The sequence below is a fragment of the Myotis davidii genome, unplaced genomic scaffold, assembly GCF_000327345.1.
Source record: "Myotis davidii unplaced genomic scaffold, ASM32734v1 scaffold528, whole genome shotgun sequence".
Lineage (NCBI taxonomy): Eukaryota > Metazoa > Chordata > Mammalia > Chiroptera > Vespertilionidae > Myotis > Myotis davidii.
Window position 1 is genome coordinate 156,625 of NW_006299388.1, and position 18,209 is coordinate 174,833.

General features: G+C 37.2%; 1 protein-coding gene across 2 annotated transcripts in view; it reads right to left on the reverse strand.

Moving 5' to 3' along the window:
- The window catches only part of TBC1D8B (TBC1 domain family member 8B), a 65,950-nt gene that overhangs the window by 939 nt on the left and 46,802 nt on the right, over nucleotides 1-18,209 (reverse strand). Inside the window, exons 11-20 of one of the 2 annotated variants that reach the window (XM_006774836.2) lie at nucleotides 15,899-16,016; nucleotides 14,704-14,989; nucleotides 13,568-13,697; nucleotides 12,938-13,036; nucleotides 10,358-10,426; nucleotides 9,951-10,191; nucleotides 8,953-9,018; nucleotides 7,469-7,552; nucleotides 5,797-5,853; nucleotides 1,217-1,314 (exon numbers count right to left, since the gene is read on the reverse strand). In XM_006774836.2, the coding sequence (XP_006774899.1) occupies nucleotides 1,217-1,314; nucleotides 5,797-5,853; nucleotides 7,469-7,552; nucleotides 8,953-9,018; nucleotides 9,951-10,191; nucleotides 10,358-10,426; nucleotides 12,938-13,036; nucleotides 13,568-13,697; nucleotides 14,704-14,989; nucleotides 15,899-16,016 (1,248 nt within the window). Of the gene's footprint in view, nucleotides 1-1,216; nucleotides 1,315-4,046; nucleotides 4,227-5,796; nucleotides 5,854-7,468; nucleotides 7,553-8,952; nucleotides 9,019-9,950; nucleotides 10,192-10,357; nucleotides 10,427-12,937; nucleotides 13,037-13,567; nucleotides 13,698-14,703; nucleotides 14,990-15,898; nucleotides 16,017-18,209 lie in introns of those variants that run through there. The other variant, XM_015571203.1, reaches the window with a different exon arrangement.

Sequence of the window (18,209 nt, forward strand, 5' to 3'; positions counted from 1 at the left end):
AACGATTAAGATGAGGTGCCCTTGATATACCCAAATGGCTAGAGTGAGCAGCTCAACTAGGATGACTTAAATTTAAGGAAAAATATTTTGGGACCTATCTAGTAGTACAAGGTAACTCTAAGGAGCCCATTTGGACATGTTTCTCTTTAAAGGCTGAGGTGGGACTCAAGTGGAGAAATCCCCTAGATAATCATAGATATTCCTAAAAGATATGTCAATTAAAAAAAAAGATTCCAACATAAGAGTCCTATAAGTCAATCCTACCAGAAAAGTTTATCTGTAAATAAAGAGCAAATACAAAGGATGTACTTCATAAAAATATATTGTTCCACCCAGTATGCCTCAGTTGGTTGGACATCATTTCATTCCATGCACAAAAAGGTTACTGGTTCGATTCCCTGGTAGGGGATGTGCAGGAGGCAGCCAATTCTCTTTTTTCCTAACTCTATAGTACTATTTCTAAGAATTTTAGAATAAATACATCCCATTGATGCATTTTTTAAAAGTACTTGTTCAACTATCAAATTACCAAGTCCATTGAGAAATACTAAGCTATTTGATGGTTCTCATTTTAGTAAAGTTCTGGGAATATTAAGGATCTATATTAACAGATTTTAATTAAAAATATAATAACATATAACACATACTGACTAAATACTTTGTAAGAAAAGGATGGATTTAGAATTGTGTCAATACTAGTCATTGAGCAGGTTCAAATACAAGATCATTAGGAACCAGCATGTGACTTATCTTAGTAATTTCTTATTTATAGTACCTAGCACTGGGTTTGTCATCTATAAGCACTAAAAATGTGTACCAAATAGATAAAAATTTCTAATAAAGATGGAAATAGAAAACACTGAAATATGTTATACATATCCATCTTTTCTATAGGTACAAATGTCATAGCATAGAAACTACACTGAAACACTAGATAAGCCTAACCAATGGACACAGACAACAGGGGGGTGAGGGCGTGAGATGGGGGGGATAGGGAGGTAATGGTGGGATAAGGACACATATATAATACCTTAATCAATAAAGAAATTAAAAAAATAATTTGATCCCATTCTTCAGTTCTCATTTGAAGCAGAGTTAATACACAGATGATTTAAATATTTTTGTAATAGCATATTAGCTACTTTAGAGTTGGACATACCCACATTCATTAAAATATCATAAAAAACCTAGAATTTTTTCTTTGAAAGCACTATACCTGTTTCATTCTTGGTAAATCCTTAATGTTTTCTTCTTTTTTGAAAAGTTCATCTTGCCATTGACTAAGATATGCTTGAATATCAACTTTTCCTTTGCCTGAATGAGGAGAACAAAACCATTTTCATAATAAACAGCTTACTACATTTTCTCAAATCTCAAAAAAAATTATTGAAAGATATTTCACTGAGTTATAAGAGTCTACCTTTTTCTTCATCTAGGAAATTACCTGAATTAAACTTTAATTTCACCTAGTTGTTCTCAGGACACTTCTCCATTTCCATTAAACTAAAACTTTTACTTTGGGAAAGTTGGGCACTAGGGAATATTTGAAGCAAAATTGAGAAGGATGCATTTTAGATTAAACAGTACACGCTGGCTTGATGATGTAAATGTCATGTAGATATTTTCATGTATACTATGAAGTTTAAAATACCTTCTATATGATGTTCTTAATATGCAAATATTAATTGGTCTATGGTGGCTCTTATTCTTTTCAAAACAACTTATTCACTCATTCATTTGAAGAGTTTAATTAAGATATTAATCTGACTTTATTAATAACTATAAAAATATTAAATGTGCTTATTACTTGAGACCTAGTATTCTCATACCAATATGAACTTGTCCTATCCTAAAGAAACATGTGAAAAGTATGTTAAAATGTAAGAATAAAATGTCTATTACAGCAGAATATACAACCTAAATATCCATCAATATTGGACTAGTTATTAAAATAAATTATGGTACGAAGATGCAAGACAGAGGTGGAGTAGGTGGAAGTTACACTCACTTCCTCCCAATTACAAGTCAATTATAGAAAAATCCAAACTGGAATTACAAGTCAATTATAGAAAAATCATCCTGAATAACCAACAGAAGACTAGCTGAATATAAGTCTTATAACCAAGGAATTAAGGAAGAAACCACATCGAGACTGGTAGGAAGGACAGGGATGTGAAAAGGGCTGGCCCTGCACCCATGGGTGGTGGCTGAAAATCCAGAGGATATCTCAGCTGCAAAGGTTCCCCCTGAGGAGTGTGGGGTCTCAATCCCATGTGGGGTTCCTCAGCCCAGAGCACCAGAGCCTAAAAGAGGAAGTCACATAATATCAGGCTGTGAAAATCAGCAGGATTTCTGTCCACCAGGGAGAGACTAGAGTCCACTAGACACAGGCACCCTCTTAAAGGGCCAGTGCACAAAATCTTGTTTATAGCCACTAACCCTGGGCTCCAGTGTAGGGAGGGCGGAGCAGACTACGTTGTGTGAGACTAAACTGGGGTCTGTGGCTCTGGAGAGAGCTGAAGGGAGTGCCACCAGGATCGCTGTGCTGAATCATTCTCTCACACCACAGATGCCATCTTTCTTGGGTGGAGCACTCCATTTTTTATGGCATCAGCCTGAGGGAACTCCCTATTGCCCCATGGAAGGGTCAGCTGTCTAGGCCCGAGATATTGAGGTCCAGGCAGACTTATGGTGTGCCAGGGTGTGAGCTGTGTGTCTCTGGAGCAGAGGCCATTCACTTTCCAGAGCCTAATTGGCACCACCCTTCCCCCATGGGCCATCCACTAGCCTCACTCCCCCTATTCCCAGTGGCCCTGCCCTGCCAAGTTTGGGCTCTTTAAAAGGTCAAAGCAGAATCAAAGACTGAGTTGTGTGGCTCTAGGAAGGGGATCATTTTTCCCTTGCATACCTGACCATTGCACAACCTTCCCTTCACAGGGTCAAATCTTGGTCTGTTTGGGCCTGATAAACTCTGGCTGGCCTCCCCTTGATGACTCCCTGAGACCCTGCTCCACCACAAATGTTTTCAGGCTGCTGTTAGGTGGCAGTTGGCCTTGGTGTAACCCTGAGATATTTGCTGAGTGGCCTCAGACCTAGCACTGGCACTAAGTTTGAATCTGTATAAACCTGGTAAACACCACTTATCCCTCCTACCTGGTGACTCACTGAGAACATGCCTCATGCAACTAGTATTCTAGTATGCCACCAAAGGCTTTTTTAGTGACTGAGCCTAATAGGAAGCTGGCAAGCAAGGTAGAAATTGGGGTGTTTTGGACCTTTTGTTGATCTGCCCATGACCTTTGTGTTGGTGGAAGCCAGGTTTGGTGTACAGTTTGGCCCCTCCCATGTGCACTCAGGCCCAGCAGAGGCAGGCAAAAACTGTGGATGGCTCTGTAGTTCCAAACAGGTAGCCCAGGGCTGGGCACAGGCAGTGCCTGACATTGACCTGCACCAGATTCCCTCAGGAGAAGTCCCAGAACCAAAACATCCTGTGGCAGTATTAAGGCTATATCAGAGCACAATTCAACTACCTCCAAAATTGGCACACCCAAAGGGAGATCTTGGCAGGCACCAGACTCTGCTGGGTCGAATTCCACTTCATGGGGTCATACAACAGCAGTTCATATACTCTGGTTGGGGTTGATCTTCATAGTCAGCCAGCCCAAAGGCCAACCTGACCCACAGGTGGACCGAGAGAAATCAAGACTCAACTACAACAGGAGGCTTAACATAAACCACACAAGGGACATTCCCAGAGCACCTAGTGATTAGGGAGACAGCTCCACTAAGCCCCTCAAGATACCTATTACATAAGGACACCATACCAAGACTGGGAGACATAGAAGATCTACCTAATACACAGAAACAATTACAGAGAGACAGCAAAAATAAGGAGACAAAGAAATAAGCCACATATGAAAGAACAAGAGAAATACACAGAAAAATAACTAAATAAAATGGAGGCAACCAATATACCAGATAAAGAGTTAAACAAATGGTTATGAAGATGACCAATGAACTTATGCAAAAATGGATGAAGTGGGGAGAACGAAAAGAGACAGTAAACATAAAAAGGACATAATTACCATTAAAAACAGTCAGAAATGAAGAATACAATATTTCAAATGAAGAATACATGAGAAGGAATCAACAGCAGGCTAGATGAAGTAGAGGTCTGATTCAGCGATTAGGGAAGACAAGGTAGCATTAAACACCTAACCAGAGCACTGAAAAAAAAGAAAAGGAATTAAAAAATATTAGGATAGTTTAAGAAACCTCTGGGATAACACAAAGCATAACAACATTTGCATCATAGAGGTATCAAAAGGAGAAAAGAGAGAGCAAGGAATGTAGAACCTATTTGAAGAAATAATGACAGAAAACTTCCCTAATCTGGTGAAGAAAAAAGACATACAAGTGCAGGAAGCCCAGAAAGTCCCAAATAAGATGAATACAAAGAGGGCCACACCGAGACATATAATTAAGATGGCAAAAGTTAAAGACAAAGGATCTTAAAAGCATCAAGAGAAAATCAGTTAGTTACCTACAAGGTTGCTCCTGTAAGTTTGTCCACTGATTTCTCAAGAGAAACATTTTATGCCTGAAGGGACTGGCACAAAACATTCAAATGATGAAAAACAAGGACCTACGACCAAGACTATTCTGTCCAGCAAAGCTGTTATAAAAGTATGAATAATAATTGGCAACAAATACATATCAACAATTACTTTAAATGCAAATGAATTAAAAATGCTTTAATCTAAAAACATGTGGATGGCTGAATAAATAACAAAATGCCCATTACATATGCTGTCCATAAGAGACTCACTTCAGATGTAAAGATACACACGAATGTAAAGGGATGGAAAACAGCACTTAATGAAAATGTAAAAAAAAAAAAAAAAAAAAAAAATGGGGTAGGAATACTTATACCAGACAAAATGGACATTAAAACAAAGGCCTTAACAAGACACAAGGAAAGACCAAGCAAGCAATTCCACTTTTGGGTATTTATTAAAAAAAACACCAAATCATTAAATTGAAAAGACATACTCATCCCTATGTGTACTGCAGCATTATTTACAATAGCTAAGATAGGGAAGCAATTTAATTATCCATCAATAGATGAATGGATAACAAAGAAGCAGTACATATATACAAGGGAGTATGACTCAGCCATAAAGAAGAATGAAATCGTGCCATCTGCAACATGGATAGGCCCAGGGGGTATTGTGCTGAATGAAATAAGTCAGACAGAGAAAGATAAATACCATATGATTTTACTTATATATTGAATCTAAAGAGCAAAATAAATAAAATAGAAACAGACACAGAGAAAACACTGATGACTGCTTGAGGATTGGGGGATGGGTGAAAAAGGTGAAGGGATTAAGAAATACAAATTGGGCTGAAACCATTTTGGGTCAGTGGATAGAGCGTTGGCCTGTGGACTGAAGGATCCCAGGTTCGATTCCGGTCAAGGGCCCGTACTTTGGTTGCATGCTCCTCCCCCGCTGTCAAGTACAGCATAGGATATATAGTCAATAATATTGTAAAAAATATGTATGGTGTAAGATGGGTACTATATTTAAGGGGGTGATCACTTCATATATAAATATGTAACCACTGGGTTGTATGCCTGACACTAACATAATATTGTACATCAACTATAATTGAAAAATAAAAATAAAAAACATTAAGTTAAATTAAAATGTCACATAAAAAAGTGTGGAATCTGCCTTTCCCCTTTGCTTAAAAACCCCCAATAACTTAAGTTATATTCTTAGATCATAGTACCTTTTTCAGGGCTGATTTTTACTGATTCTGCTTCCTTCCCACTTGCACGCTTGGAAACTAAAAGAAAAGAGGACAATTGCAATGTGTAAGCTATATAACAAATAGCTTTTGTAAAATAATATTTTATATTAAGACTCTTAAACACATTATTTTCTTCAATTCAGCAAACCAATTTTAGCCAACCTGGCCTCCTATCATTAGAAGACAAAGTATTCAAGCCCAGCTGGAATGGCTCAGTTGGTTGAATATTGTCCCATGCACCAAAAGGTTATAGGTTCGATTCCTGGTCAGGGCACATACCTGGGTTGTGAGTTTGATCCCCAGTTGGGGAGCATATAGAATGCAACTGATCAATATTTTTTTCTCTTTCTCTCTCTCTCCTCCTCTCTCTAAGCATGTCCTCGGGGAGGATTTAAAAAAAAAAAATAGAAAAGAAGAGAAAGTATTCAAAAAACTTTTACAGTAAAAAGAACACTAGGGGGAAATCCATACGAAAAAATACCTAGGAGGAAGCATAAAAAATATTAAGTATTTATTTCTGGTTGGTATTTTCTTCTTTTTTACTTTACTCAAATTAAATATTTCTTTTATTATGAAATAAAACATACTGGAAGTAAGAAGACTGAGCTATTAGTCCTGATTGTGGCAATGACTCATTGTGAAATCTTGCAGAAGTCAGCACTTCTTTATGGACCTCAGCACCCTTATCTATATAATTAAGGGACTGACTAGATGATTTATTAGGTCTCTTCAAACTTTATGTTCAAACACTAACATGCAGTAAACATACATTAATCAGACATATTCCTCTATAAGACATTTGTATTTATGATAAAGAAGCAAAGGACACAAAATAAGCTCATAAACCTTCCAAATTATGTCTTGGACATAGACTCATCCCTGTCTCCTAAACCTACAATGATCTATATACTAAAAGCCCAGCTACCATTATGGCGAAACAACCAGAACGACTGGTTGTTGTGACACGCACTGACCACCAGAGGGCAGACGCTCAACACAGGAGCTGCTCCCTGGTGGTCAATGCGCTCCCACAGCAGGAGTGCCACTCAGCCAGAAAACGTGGCTGGTGAGCGCAGTGGCAGTGGTGGGAGCCTCTCCTGCCTCCGCCCAGCAGCGCTAAGGAGCGGCAAGCCAAGTAGTATGCAGCGAGCAGGCGGGTGGTTAGGAGCAAGGAGTCCCAGATTGCAAGAGGGCGCAGGCTGGGCTGAGGAATCTCCCCCACCCCCACATTAATTTTGTGCATCGGGACTCTAGTTTATAATAAGTATTTACTGTTTGAAGAATAGCTATGACCTTCAATAATCAAAGATTCTATTGCCTTCATTGTATTTTTAAATAGGCATGAAAATGATCTGATATATTTTAGAAATTTCTGCAACATAAGTGGTAACAAACTGCATTTTCTTTCTAATTCTCCAGTAAATAAGAAATTCCATGCATCAAAACCAAAATGCAGTTTAGTCAGTTAAATATTTATGGAGTACTTAAGATGCATTTAACATTGTGCTAAGTACTGGGGTAGCACAAAAGAATCATAAGGTATAATTACCCAAATTTTACTAGTGGTAGCTGGGTAAAGAATATTCAAGCCAGGAAGATCTCTATTGAGTGAGTAATTATCAAACAGAAACATTTTTGAATAGATATTTACCATGGAGCTGACTGAAATAAAGTAATTCTTCCTCGGAAAGTTCATCTCCCTTTGAAGGGTCCATTAATTTCACTTCAGTATAAGCTGAAAACAGATTACCCAAATCAAATTTACTAACAATAAAGAATAGAAACAGGTCCTTTAACTTAAATCTGGGGGCAGAGATTTAAGTAAAGGGTTTCTGTAAAAGACATACGAAGAAATGTGGAAGTAGTACTACTCTATTGTGTAGCAAGTAACAGGAAATACTTGATCACTTTGAGTTCTATTATTCATCCTACTTACTTTTTTATAGTTTTCTGAGAGCCATTACAAGTTGAAATAAGATAACCTAGCATTTGGAAACCTCTGAAAATGTGAACTCAACTATTTAAAAACATATTCAAAAATAAGGAAAACATGAAGTTCAGTACTCTAACAGATATGTAATGTTCTTTCTATTTTTGATCCTCCTACTAAAAGCATATTTATTACATGATAATATTAGTAATTTTAATGGCAACTTGACTTAGTAATGAAAGTTCTTCAAAATTAAACTATTTGGTGTTTTGTCTTTTGTTTTTAATGCTGTGTTTGTGATCTGAGTGTATAAAGAGTTAAAGATGGCTTTTAGATTCTTGGTTTGGTAAAAGCATGGTTTCTGGCTATCCTGGGAAGACTAAAAGAGATCCCAAGTGTAGCTTTAGACAGTGCTATTTGTTTTTGTGAATAACTATCTTTAGTTGAAAGCCTAAGACTGTTTTCCAAAATACGGATCAGGCCTGGAAAAGTCAGCCTCTTAAGGTTAGTAGGAAACACTTAAGTAAACTGGAAGGGTGTGGTCACATGGAGGCAGTATGGTGGAATAGACAGAAACATGAGCTCTGGAGTCAGACCTCCATTTGAATCTCAGACGTGTGATCTTTGGCAAGTAATTTAATATTTCTGACCCTTAGCCTCCTTATTGTCAAAATTGGAAATATAATACCACTTTTCAGGAATATTGTGAGAATCAAATATAAGAATGCATGTAAAATAAATGCATGCAAGTGTTTACTCAATAAATGGTAGCTTTAATTTATTTCCTTTTCCAAATGTTCACTATCACTGCCCTGGTCTCATTTTTCTGAATAATTTGTACTATTTCACAAGTTTGGCAGTTTGTTTAAAGTTAAATTCTACCCTTTAATGACAACAACAATAAAAATTCAACTTTACACCAATATTCAAATGATAGGTAGTTCTTATAGACAAACTATCACTAAATTGATAGGCCACTAACAGGAGGAAAATTTGTGAACCTATAAGTTATACAGATTCTCTTCCATAGATTTCACTGTATTTACATATCAGCAAAGTACTGGTAGTATGATCCATGGGCCACAATAAAGGAATAACCTTATATACTGAATACTGTTATTTGTTAAAATGGAATTATATTTGTAATTATACTTGTTAAAAGGGAGTCAACTCCTAAACATCATTAAAGACTGTTAAACTCTTACCTGGAGGAATATGCAGCTTAAAAAGTAGTTTAAGCTTCTCAGTAAAACTTCCATTGTACATTATGTCTGTTCAATAAAATTTAATTGCAAATAGTCACATATCCAAAGGACATTTAATCAATTCCACCAATAAGATAAATTAAGATACAGATATTAGTCAAGAATTAAAATTCAGAAACCTCCTATTACTTAAGCTAACAGTTAAATAAACACCCAGTCAGCTAGATCCTCTCCTTCTGGTGTGTAGCAAAATCCACTTTATCAAGTGACAAAATGCTCTTCTGCTGATCTCCCTTCCCCCAAATTCCTCATTTGAGGAGAGAATTCTTCAAGGGACAATCCCTGACAAGAAAGCATGCTGGAGTGCTGTAAAAGAAAGGAATGATAAAACTGATGGCCTATCTCCAGGTACATGTTTGTTGGATGTTTCTCTACTACTTTCCTTAGCTATGTGGTTGGATTTTTACTGAGGGAGAAAGTCCTCCTGAAGTACCCACGTGCTTGAGTGTAGGAAAATCAGGACATTCTCTTCATGTTAACTGTTAAAACATCCATATCTAACAATCTGCTTTTTTGGAAGGGTAGGGGCAAAATAAGACCGATATACTCAGACTTAGCAACAAACACAGAAAAAAAGTCCAGTTATTGCTAAAGCTGGAGACAATGTAACTCTGGCTGATAAAAATCTGACTAAAGCCCAGCTAGCGTGGTTTAGTGGTTGAACGTCGACCTATGAACCAGGAGGTCATGGTTCGATTCTTGGTCAGGGCACATGCCCAGGTTGCGGGCCTGATCCCCAGTGTGGGGCATGCAGAAGGCAGCCAATTAATGATTCTCATCATTGATGTTTCTCTCTCTCCCTCTCCTTTCTTCTCTGAAATCAGTAAAAATGTATTTTTTAAAAATCTGACTAAATTGGCAGTAATAGGTAGTACAAATATTTTTGGGGTCCCTTTACTTTTTGCTTGAAAACAGAAAAATATTCAACATTATCTTACCAATTGCAGAAGAGAATTCTTTGAAGTTGATAAGGCAGTCAGAGTTTTCATCTAACAATCGGAATGTCCATAAAGCTAGTGAGTCTCTGTTTGCAGAAGGAGCCCAGGGACTCAACAAGTGATATAACACTCGGAACTGCTGGCAGTCAATCTGATACTGTTCCAAATATGGCAAACTGGGGTCATGGTGCTTCAATACCGGACAACTCAAACACCAATAATAAGAAAAAAACAGCTCTTTCTATTAAAAACAAATAAAAAAGGAAAGTCATTAAATCAGCAAAAGTAATTTTATAAGCTTTGTCCTTTAAGCATGCCTACTAAAATAAAGATAAAAATATTTAAGAGTAGTTGTGGTAAAAAATATATTACAAGAATATTATTTTTCATTTAAAGAAGAACAGTACCTTAAAGATGATATAAAGTTCATCCAATTCATGAAGGCTCAATTTCACATCTTGTGATACAACACGCAACTTTAAAAAGATTAAAAGCAATTTAGAATTTAACATTCCAGTATAGAAATTCTCTTTGAATCCATTTAGAAATCTCTCTGCCAGAGTAAAATACTTTCCTTCCAACTTTTAAATGGAGTAACAAAGGTAAATGCATCTAGTTTGCCCTTTAAAAAGGTTGTACATAGAAAACAGTTGAATTCTACTCTGATATGTCCAAAAGTATGAGTCAGTAACTTGGCCATTTAATAAAGCAATATAAACAAACCCATAACTTTTACATACAGAACAATAAACAAATTCGAAAATGTAAAGGAAAAGAGATGTCATTCATATTAGCAACAAAACCATCAAGAGCAAAGGAGTAGATAAATCCAACAAGAAACAATTAAGACCTATCTGATGAAAACTATAAATACTTACTAAGGACATTTAAAAAGGCATCATTAAAATGAATATTAAAAACTTTAAAAATATTTTATTAATTTCAGAGAGAAAGGGAGAGGGACGGATAGAAACATAGATGATGAGAGAGAATCATTGATCAGCTGCCTTCTGCACACTCCACACTGGGGATCAAGTCCGCAACTTGGGCATGTGCCCTGACCAGGAATTGAAGCATGACCTCTTGGTTCATAGGTTGATGCTCAACCACTGAGCCACACCGGCCAGGCCCACTTTTTAATTGGATTGCTTGTTTTTCTTTTGTTGAGTTGTATAAGTACTTTATATATTTTTGAAATTACCCCTTATCAGATATGTTCTCCCATAGAGTGGTCCCCCTTTTCATTTTGATGCTGGTTTCTTTTGCTGTGCAGAAGCTTTTGAATGCATTTTTTTAAAAAATATATTTTATTGATTTTTTTTACAGAGAGGAAGGGAGAGGGATAGAGAGTCAGAAACATCGATGAGAGAGAAACATCGAGCAGCTGCCTCCTGCACACCCCCTATTGGGGATGTGCCCACAACCAAGGTACATGCCCTTGACCAGAATTGAACCTGGGACCCTTCAGTCTAAAATCTTAAAAATGGAACTGCCATTTGATCCAGTGATCCCACTGCTACAAATATAACGTAAGAAGCCTGAAACACCAATCAGAAAGAATATATGCACCCTTATGTTCACAGCAGTGTTATTTACAATACCTAAGACCTGGAAATAGCTCAAGTGCCCAGCAGTAGATGAACAGATAAAAAACCTGTGGTACATTTACACAATGGAATACTATACAGCTGTAATAAAAAAAAAAGGTCTATTACACTTTGAGACAACATGGAGGGACCTGGAGATTATTATGCTAAGCCAAATAAGCCAGTCAGAGAAAGACAAGTATCATATGATCTCACTTAGATGTGGAATCTAATGAACAAAATAAACTTACAAACAAAATAGATCCAGAGGCATGGAAGCATGCAACAGACTGACTAATCTCAGAGGGAAGGGGGTGGGGAGGCGGGTAGAGATAAACCAAAGAACTTATATGCATATATGCATAACCCATGGACATAGACGATAGTGTGGTGAAGGCCTGGGGAGGGGGCAGAAGTGAGGAGAATGGGGTCCATGGGAAGAAAAAAAGGGGAGACATCTATAATACTTTCAACAACAAAGATAATTTTTAAAAAAGATATATGAGGCTCTTTAAAGTCAAATAAATTTTAAACTATCCTTAAAAATGGAAGTATTTAAAAATACTGTTTTAGCCCTGGCTGGTTTGGCTCAGTGGATAGAGTGTCGGCCTGCGGACTGAAGGGTGCAAGGTTCAATTTCAGCCAAGGGCACATGGCCGGACGGATTGCAGGCTCAATCCCCAGTAAGGGGCATGCAGGAGGCAGCTGATCAATGATACTCTCTCATCACTGATGTTTCTATCTCTCTCTCCCTCTCCCTTACTCTCTGAAATCAATAAAAATATATTTTTTAAAAAATACTGTTTTAGACATTTTTCTCTTTATCTTAGTATCCAGGATTAGGGGCATTGACTACTATGTAGGTCAGCTGTTCTTATTGACAAAGCACATCACAAATATGTTATGCTTAAATGCCTATATTATAGTACTCACTATTGAAGGTCAAATAATACAAAACATGTTAGTGAAACCAACATAATGAACTGGGTGAAAAAGGTGAAGAGATTGAAAAGTACAGATTAGTAGTTACAAAATAGTCATGGGGATGTAAAGTACAGTATAGGGACTATAGTCAACAATACTGTAATAACTATGAATGGGTACTGTAAATATTGGGGGAAACATTTTGTAAAGTATGATTGTCTAACCACTATGCTGTACACCTAAAACTAATACGAATCATATTAAATGTAAATTGTGATTAAATAAAATAAAGAAAGCAATTTCCCCAAAAGAAAATAACTTATTTCCTCTCAACAATTTATAAGCTAAGCTGTAGCAAGAATCTACCTAAAAAGTTTAGTTTCTCTCATTTTCTTTACATAGAATAATTTTTAAAAGGAAATTGAAGAAAAAATTGTCACTCCAACTGGTATCCCCCATTGGGTAGTGGGTACTCACCACATTCTGCTTTGTTGTTTCCTCTAGAGTCTGTATCACATACAACCTATTTCGACAGCGCATGCTGTGTATATCTTCACAACGAATATTACCATATTTCTGCAAGAAATATGATTTTGGTAAACACTCATTCATAATAAACATCCACTTCTCTTACAACTGAATTTCATCAGATTCAATTCCCAGAGGCTTTCATTCTATTTCTAGCTACTTTCTTAACTTGTTCAGTGATTATGCAAATTTTCACCTACACATTTCATTTTCTCTACATATTCACTGGAGAGAATTCCATCTACTATGTGTCAAGAATAAGCACAAGAACATTAGTAAAATTCTTAGTCTCTAGGAAGAGAATAATTTTCTCCTTTTTATATAGTGACAGATATTTAAAAGTGGTAATTATTTGTGAAAGCAAGTGATAGTTTCATTTAATGAAAAGCAAATGGAAGGAGAGGAGGCTGCATAACCTAGGAACAGTTCACAGAATTCATTGTTAAAGTGAAGTCGTATTTTAAAATTATATCTTTATTTGTATTATTACCTTACTCTTAATATACCTCTAGAGACATAACTATAGTATCCATTATTTTAAATATGCTATGCAATTATATATTTATATTAGAAACTTACCTCATTTGACTCTCTAATCAAATCTGTAATATCCACTCTAATATGACTGCTTTTTTCATCACTCACATTTGAACACTGCTGAACACTTGAAGGCAATGGGCTATCCTTATTAGTGATACTGTCAAAGAACCTATCCAAAAGTGATAGTAATACAAGAATTAGTAGAAGTAAAATACAGAGAAATGACAGCTAAATTCTCCATAGTTAGTCAGAGGTTAATGTCAACTGAGAGGACAAGGGACAGTTTTATGAAGAAGTAAAATTTGAAGATGGTTTGGAATTAGGAAGACATGGGAATGGGTAATGGGATGGCGAAGTAATTATTTCAGAGGTGGGGAGTAGAACATGATGAAAACAAACAGGCTCAGAGTAATCTGAGAGTACTCAGAAAATACCACATAGCCCAGTAAGGATGGGATATAGGGTATGTAGAGGCATGTAAGGAGAAATAAGTTAAGAATAGGTACATCAAAGCCTTAACATAGTGAGTTCTAAATGTTAGAATGGGGTATTTATATTTCATGGGTACATAATGGGATTTGGTGCACCATTACAACAGTTACCCAATGAAATATTCATTCATTTAACATATACATACCTAGTGTATATGCAAACACACACACATAAACATACCCCACAGTGTTTTAACACAAAACAGCATTCAAAGAAAAGACAATAGGAAAATAAAGCGCAGTCTACCACTTAGAAAAACAGAACAATTTTCCTCAGTGGATATTTAACATTATCAATTACCCATTCCCCTTCAAATTACTTTTACCCAGTGACACTTTATAGTTTAAACTGGGACTATGAAAATCCCAGAATAACAAATCAACAATATTAATGGCTTACTTCAAAGTGATTTACTTTTGTTATATTCTAAGTGGAAACAGAGGAGTGGATTTTAGGAGTAGCTTTCTCATTCAACTAGCTTTGTGACTTCGGGCAAATTGCTTCAAGTTTCTAGGCTTAGGTTCCTTACCTATAAAGGAATTAAACAACATCATCTCTAAGGGGATCTCCAGATTTAAATGTTACGGTTCTTTTTTTTTCTTTTTTTATTGCTTAAAGTATTACAAAGGGTATTACATATGTGTCCATTTTTTCCCCCCTAAATGTTACGGTTCTTATAGTACCTGTTTAAAGCTGTCACGGCTTCAGCATCATCTTTACATGCCAGCAGTTTGTCTAAATTATAGTCAAGTATTGCCAATCCTAGTTGTAAAATGGCCTTTATTCCATCATAGAAGAAACAGTCCACCACATTCACTGCACTTTCAATAGGTAGTACACTAATAAAAAGTGTGAGGAACCATGAGAGAGAAACTGAAGAAAAGAATGTCATATCGGTCATGTGTTCTGTTAGCTGGGGAAGGTGATCCCTGATAAGTTCTTCAAAGACCGCCTGATCTACCAAGGCACCTGGAGAACATAAAAAGAAGTTTAAAAATGAATACCTTTCAAAAGGATTTGTTACCAATATTTTCCCATGTCTATTAGTATTCTGATAAACCTCATTTTTCTTCCTTAAATTATGAACTTCGTCAGTGCCTTTTCTATATTTTACAAATCTCTTTATCTATTAATAGTGTCTTGCATCAAAAAACACTACAGAAACTCAGTTCAAATTCATTTGAACAATTATTTATTGAATTGTTACTATGCAAAAAAACCTGTAATACACCAATTAATGAAATGGTCTCAACTTCAATAAGCTTAATATCTAGTAGAACTTAAGATAAATACACAAATAACTAAAATGAAAGACTATGCAATCAATGATCTAGCCATGATTCTGAAGGTTTCTGAGAGTACAAGGGAGAGACCATCTATGGTTTTAAGGCAGGGGAATAATAGATTTATAAATATTTGATTACTGAAGAAAATATTATACAATTAAGAAACCAAGAACTTGGTCTTTCTTTCAAACCTTTCAAATATCTATACAATTCACATAAATGTGGAGATTTTAAGCTGACTAAAACCTCTTATCAAGAAACTATTAAAAATTATACAGCAGCTCTTGATGCTTTAGATCATCATTGTTTTAGAAATATAGAGAGAGTAAACTTAAAATTTCTATTTTTTTTAAGAAACAGACCAGGTACTTTTTTAAAGCAACGTATTAAACAATCTTCCCAATTATTATTCAGTGCAAAAAGTTCTTTACTTGAGCGTGCCTATGAATGTGACATATTCATATTGCTTGCATTTTGTATATTCTAAAACCTAATTGATCTGTTCTTCCATTTAATAATTGGATAGACAAGAGGCATATAAATTGTTTAGAAAAGAAATATGTGTTTTTTTCATGTGGTTTTTGTTTTTTACCAATGATTCGACGATTAAAATAATCAGGCAACATTCGTTCACATACAGCAACCAGAAGCCAAAATGCTTCTTCCTCTTTTGCATACAGAAGCAACACTGAAGTCAAAATGTTCATTGCCTAAAATTCATAAAGAAATGAAAAATAGTCACATAGATGATTCATTCATTTAAACTACTTCTCAAAAGAATTCTGTATTGCTAAGTTTCAATGAATAAATAGAATTGATATGTAATCCTTATGGGTACTCCACCCATTATGAATGAATCTGTGGCAGAGAGACCTAGCTATCAACAATAATCCATACCCCCTTCTTCCATAGTGTCTGTGCTCAGCAACACAACATTCTGCAGACTTCTTTGTAAATAGGTATGACCAAGAGACAAGATCCTCCAATAGAAAGTAGGTGAGACATCAAAATTACAACTAAACTACAGAACAACCATCACTCAGAACCATCTGAAATCTGGCTGAATGGAGGTCATACAACTAGGGAATTAAAAAGACACATTGAGATTGGTGGAGGGGTGGAGACACGGAACAGGCTGGCCCCACACCCATGTGTGTTGGATAAAAACTGGGAGGGATATCTCAGCTGCAGAGATGCCCCCTGAGGTACAAGGGGTTCTATCCCCACACTAGACCCTGAGCCCAAGGTTCCAGCACCAGAAGAGAAGTCCCCACATCTTCTGGCTGCAAAAATAGTAATGGAGATTGAGGCTGAGGGAGACAGGGGATGGGGGTAACGGGGGAGCTGCTGAGTCCCAGCTAGTTCCTCTTGAGCACAGACTTAATTGGACTCACTCCCTTTGAGCTCCAGCACTGGGGCAGCAACTCAAAAAGTATCCAAGCCTGGCTGGTGTGGCTCAGTGGTTGAGTGTTGACCAATTTCTGGTTCGATTCCTGGTAAGGGCACATGCCTGGGTTGCAAGCTTGATCTCCAGTAGGGGGTGTGCAGGAGGTAGCCAATCAATGTTTCTCATCAATGTTTCTATCTTTCTCCCTTGCCCTTCCTTTCTCTCTCTAATAAATAAAAACAAAATTTTTTAAAAAGGCATCCAAGACATACGAGTAAGAACTGGATTGTTCGACATCAAGGCAAGAGCTGGGGAGGGGGCACAGCTTTCTCTCAGACAGAAGTGCTTGCAGAGGCCACTATTCCTTTGATGAGCCCCCACCCCTACAGAGTCAGCAGGCCCACACCAAGAAACATCATAATTAAAATATAAAAGTTTAAAGACAAAGAGAGAACCATATCTGAGACTCCATTACCTGGATCACACTGTTTGCCCCACCCTGATGCCCCACCCTACCCCAACCAACTTTCCGGCCCACCCAAGGGGTTTCTAGTGGTTTTTCCATACAATTGGCCTGTCTTGGCTCATGCTTCAGATTTGCCTAAAACCTCTCAAATAAGCAAGCATCTGGCCTTGTTTTGCCCCGTATCTCTTGCTAAATGGCCCCAGGACTGGCACTAGTAGCAGCTGGCTTTGGTTAGCAGCTTGGCCTCACTTGGGCACCTCTAAGCTTAGCACAGTGGCAACCATCTGCTGATGCATTTGTAGTTCATGTGCGTGGCCTCGGGCATAACACAGGAAGCAGCTGTACTCAGCCTGTACCTCCTTGGAGGCCCCAGAGCTGGCACCCATTGAACAGCTTCAGACCATGTCGAAGAACCACACAACCACCTCCACAAGTGACACACTCAAGGAGTGAACTCAGTGGCCACTAGACCCCAGCTGAAGTAATCCCTACTCTATGAAGTGGGCCCCTGCAGAGCTGATCCTCTAAGGTAGTCGGTAGTCAGTGGTTGCAGCAAGTCCTTATAGCTAATTGGCCTAGAGGTAAATCCACCCCCCCCCCACACACTGACGTGCCAACAGCCATCATGGCTCAACTACAACATGAGGGTATATACAGCCCACGGGGAGTATGCCTTGAGTAATCAGCTTGAGTGATTGGGGTGGCTGTGCCATTGGACTCTGCAGAACCCCTACCACATCAGACCACTCTGCCAAGCCTGGGAGACACAGCACCTCTACCTAATACAAAGATACAACTACAGGGAGGCTACCAAAATGAGGAGACAAAGAAACATGTCCTAAATGAAAGAACAGAACAAAACTCCAGAAAAAGAAATAAACAAAATAGAGACAAGCAATCCACCAGATGCAGAGTTTAAAACACTGGCTATAAGGATGCTGAAGGAATTTAGAATAAAATAGGACATGGAAACTATAAAAAAAAAACACTCAGAAATAAAGGATGCACTAACTGAAATTAAGAATAATTTATAGGGAATTTATTTCATAG